The sequence below is a fragment of the Lottia gigantea genome, assembly GCF_000327385.1.
Source record: "Lottia gigantea unplaced genomic scaffold LOTGIsca_95, whole genome shotgun sequence".
NCBI classification, from domain to species: domain Eukaryota; kingdom Metazoa; phylum Mollusca; class Gastropoda; family Lottiidae; genus Lottia; species Lottia gigantea.
This window is the reverse complement of record NW_008711088.1, coordinates 603,748-608,486: the sequence shown is the minus strand read 5'-3', so window position 1 is coordinate 608,486 and position 4,739 is coordinate 603,748. Positions and strand designations below refer to the sequence as shown.

Sequence of the window (4,739 nt, the reverse complement as noted above, 5' to 3'; positions counted from 1 at the left end):
GAGGCCCCGTGTGCTGCAGACTGTGCACATTAAAGATCCCTCGATAGTTGGAAATCGAAAAAGAGCAGTCTAATGCCGCTGTCCTGGCAAAATTTCCCTCATTGCACACTACATGGCGTTGCCCGTCTTCATTAGCCCACATGGTGCAGAAAAGTAGGACGTAAAACTCCATTCGTTACATTTTTCAACAATAAAATGGCAGTATTTACATATTGAACGTATTGGACTAATACCGGAAGTCAAGAGTCAGACGAGTATCTGTAATATTTACTCCTTCATCCAATTAACTTAATTTTCTCTCAAAATCTTTATCATTCCATTCCGTTTGAACTGTTTCAACTGCAGAACTATATATATAGAAACAGGAAGTGTTTGAACTGTTAAAACCGGAAGTTAGCTTCGTTACGATCAATAGAAACCGGAAGTCAGTCCATGGAAACCGGATTCTGTGGTCTTTCAATGATTGGTTTCAGTTAAACATGTGCTGATTACGGCTGATACTAAAGCCCTTTCAACACGATTAAATTTTCCTATTACTTCGAACTCTATAGAAACCGGAAGTCCGCTTCAGCAAAGGATAAAGAAACCGGAAGTAATCTTTGCAAAGATTTATAGAAACTTTAAAATGTGGTACTTTTATGATTGGTTAGAGACAAAAATGAGCTTTGTTTCAACTCGATCAAATTTAACTATTCGTCTAAACTCTATAGAAACCGGAAGTTAACTTCACTGCGAACTATAGAAACCGGAAGTAAGCTTGGCAACGATTTATAGAATCATTAAACTGTGTGTTTTTAATGATTGGCTTAAACTACATTATTATTGTAGCAATATGAATAATTATTGCTGAATCTGAAACATGTTTTTCTCACGCCGTGTAATCTTCAAACAACTGACCTATTTTCAACCTGCGTCCCTACTATTGAGCTATATAGAAATATTTAAACAGAATCTGAAACATGTTGTTACTCAGAGTTTCACGCTATGTGATCTTCAGACAACTAAAACAGAACCTGAAACATGTTGTTACTCAGATCTTTCACCAACTGGCCTATTTTAACATTTCCATATCTCGTTGAAAATAATATATATAGAGAACTAGTTTTATAAGTTAGAATATTATCAAGTGTTCGTATGATGGACGAATTTGTCTTTATGAACCGCTGTGAGAGAGGACAAATTCCCAGCGTCTTAACAAGCTATATCCGTCCGTTACTTAACACTCGCTTATTTCTCCTTTTATGAGTTTTAGAGTTGTTATCCATCGTTTCCAATTGTGATCTTCTACTCAAAATGAATAAAAAGGAATAAATTTTCATTTATTGATTACAGCTTGTGAAATAATCCTTACTTGTTTATCACTGTTTTACCCTTCAAATACAATAGAATTAATCACCAATAGACAGAAACCACATTTTCAATACGTGCACTTTTATATCCCTTTAGTATTAAATTGTATATTGGGCTAATCTTGATTTCTCTTAAAGCTTGGACTAAACACACTTTGTATACCACTAGAAGTGCAGATAATCAGGGAAAGATCGAGGTTTGGTCAAGGATCAGCTGTTAGACTAATCCTTGGTCAAACCTCTTGGTAATGATTTTACAAGGATAACAACTTAAGTTCACAAGGATCCTTTCTACTAGCTGATCCTTGGTCAAACTTCTTGGTAATGATTTTACAAGGATAATAACTTAGGTTCACAAGGATCCTTTCTACCAGCTGATCCTCAAACCTCTTGGTAATGATTTTACAAGGATAACAACTTAAGTTCCAGCTGGTCCTTGATCAAACCTCTTGGTATTGATTTTACAAAGATAACAACTTACGTTCACAAGGATCCTTTCTACCAGCTGGTCCTTGGTCAAACCTCTTGATAATGATTTTACAAGGATAACAACCTAGGTTCACAAGGATCCTTTCTACCATCTGGTTCTTCATCAAACCTCTTGGTATTGATTTTACAAGGATAACAACTTAGGTTGACAAGGATCCTTTCTACCAGCTGGTTCTTGGTCAAACCTCTTGGTATTGATTTTACAAGGATAACAACTTAAGTTCACAAGGATCCTTTCTACCAGCTGATCCTTGGTCAAACCTCTTGGTAATGATTTTACAAGGATAACAACTTAAGTTCCAGCTGGTCATTGGCCAAACCTCTTGGTAATGATTTTACAAGGATAACAACTTAAGTTCCAGCTGGTCCTTGATCAAACCTCGTGGTAATGATTTTACAAGGATAACAACTTAAGTTCCAGCTGGTCCTTGGTCAAACCTCTTGGTAATGATTTTACAAGGATAACAACTTAAGTTCCAGCTGGTCATTGGCCAAACCTCTTGGTAATGATTTTACAAGGATAACAACTTAAGTTCCAGCTGGTCCTTGATCAAACCTCTTGGTAATGATTTTACAAGGATAACAACTTAAGTTCCAGCTGGTCCTTGGTCAAACCTCTTGGTAATGATTTTACAAGGATAACAACTTAAGTTCCAGCTGGTCATTGGCCAAACCTCTTGGTAATGATTTTACAAGGATAACAACTTAAGTTCCAGCTGGTCCTTGATCAAACCTCTTGGTAATGATTTTACAAGGATAACAACTTAAGTTCCAGCTGGTCCTTGGTCAAACCTCTTGGTAATGATTTTACAAGGATAACAACTTAAGTTCCAGCTGGTCTTGGTATTGATTTTACCTAGATGATCTGGTGTTAATATTCTATATTATCTATTTCAGGTAACGTTACATGCAACGTGTATAACCCTGACAGCCATGACCATTGACAGATACTTCGCTATTGTTCATCCTATAAGATCTATCAGGAATCGAACCCCGAAAACTTCTCTTCTTATCAGCCTCGGCATCTGGATCGGTGAGTTTTATTATTTTAATACCACATCATCAAATCTTAGATCAGGTTTTAGAAGAAATTCTCAGAATTTCAGGGGTAAACAAAGCACCCTGGATACATTTCTACTTGTTTTTTCTTTTTTTCTAAATAAAGTTTCAGTCCAGTCATACCCTCCCTCCCCCAAATCAAATCCATTCAACAATGGAGACGACCATATAACTTTTCTCAGAAATTCTTAATAAAGTATTTGTTCCTTCCTTGGCTTGTACTTTTGGGAGAATCAAACCCTCCCTTCCCCGAAATTAGATCCATTCGGTAATTCAGACAACCATATAGCTTCTCTTAGATATTCTAAATAAAGTCCTAGGTCTGTACATTTAGAAGAATCAAATCTTCCCTTCCTCGAAATCAAAACAGTGAAAACAAGATAACCTTGACGTTTGTTTCTTATTTTTAATACCGGAATTAATTATCTGTTTTGGTCTGTACATTTAGAAGGATTAAACGCTTCCTTCCCCGAAATCTTAACGTTAAAACTTAGCAACCGCTGAGAATATTCAAAGTTCTGGTTGATGCATGTAATACACTGTTGGATATGATGGAATAATCACCTTGTAATCGACGATTATGACTGGATTGTCGCGGCGATACTGATATTGGTATTAAATAACAGCGGGGCGTTTTCAACATGGATATACAATAAAAACATGATACATAATAATTCATTGGCGATTCTTACTCAAAGGATTGTAAAGAGGTTTTCTAAAATTTTAATGTGTATCAGGGACACTGATAGCATCAATTTACATCATTCTAATTTTCAATCAGATGTCTGTGGTTCTTGTTAAAGGGATTGTAAAGAGGTTTTCTAAAATTTTAATGTGTATCAGGGACACTGATAGCATCAATTTACATCATTCTAATTTTCAATCAGACGTCTCTGGTTCTTGTTAAAGAGATTGTAAAGAGGTTTTCTAAAATTTTTATGTATCAGAGACACTGATAGTATCAATTTACACCATTCTAATTTTCAATCAGACGTCTCTGGTTCTTGTCAAAGGATTGTAAAGAGGTTTTCTAAAATTTTTATGTGTATCAGGGACACTGATAGCATCAATTTACATCATTCTAATTTTCAATCAGACGTCTCTGGTTCTTGTTAAAGAGATTGTAAAGAGGTTTTCTAAAATTTTTATGTATATCAGGGACAGTGATATCATCAATTTACACCATTCTAATTTTCAATCAGACGTCTCTGGTTCTTGTCAAAGGATTGTAAAGAGGTTTTCTAAAATTTTTATGTGTATCAGGGACACTGATAGCATCAATTTACATCATTCTAATTTTCAATCAGACGTCTCTGGTTCTTGTTAAAGAGATTGTAAAGAGGTTTTCTAAAATTTTTATGTATATCAGGGACAGTGATATCATCAATTTACACCATTCTAATTTTCAATCAGACGTCTCTGGTTCTTGTTAAAGAGATTGTAAAGAGGTTTTCTAAAATTTTTATGTATATCAGGGACAGTGATATCATCAATTTACACCATTCTAATTTTCAATCAGACGTCTGTGGTTCTTGTTAAAGAGATTGTAAAGAGGTTTTCTAAAATTTTTATGTATATCAGGGACAGTGATATCATCAATTTACACCATTCTAATTTTCAATCAGACGTCTGTGGTTCTTGTTAAAGAGATTGTAAAGAGGTTTTCTAAAATTTTTATGTATATCAGGGACAGTGATATCATCAATTTACACCATTCTAATTTTCAATCAGATGTCTGTGGTTCTTGTTAAAGAGATTGTAAAGAAGTTTTCTAAATTTTTTATGTGTATCAGAGACACTGATAGCATCAATTTACACCATTCTAATTTTCAATCAGACGTC

At 34.9% G+C, this 4,739-nt stretch overlaps 1 protein-coding gene across 1 annotated transcript in view; it reads left to right on the top strand.

Moving 5' to 3' along the window:
• The window catches only part of LOTGIDRAFT_51656 (hypothetical protein), a gene marked incomplete at both ends in the record, with an annotated part of 52,837 nt that overhangs the window by 5,407 nt on the left and 42,691 nt on the right, over positions 1-4,739 (top strand). The window contains one exon of the mRNA XM_009068843.1: positions 2,736-2,871. Coding sequence (XP_009067091.1) covers positions 2,736-2,871 — 136 coding nt within the window. The remainder of the gene's footprint in view (positions 1-2,735; positions 2,872-4,739) is intronic.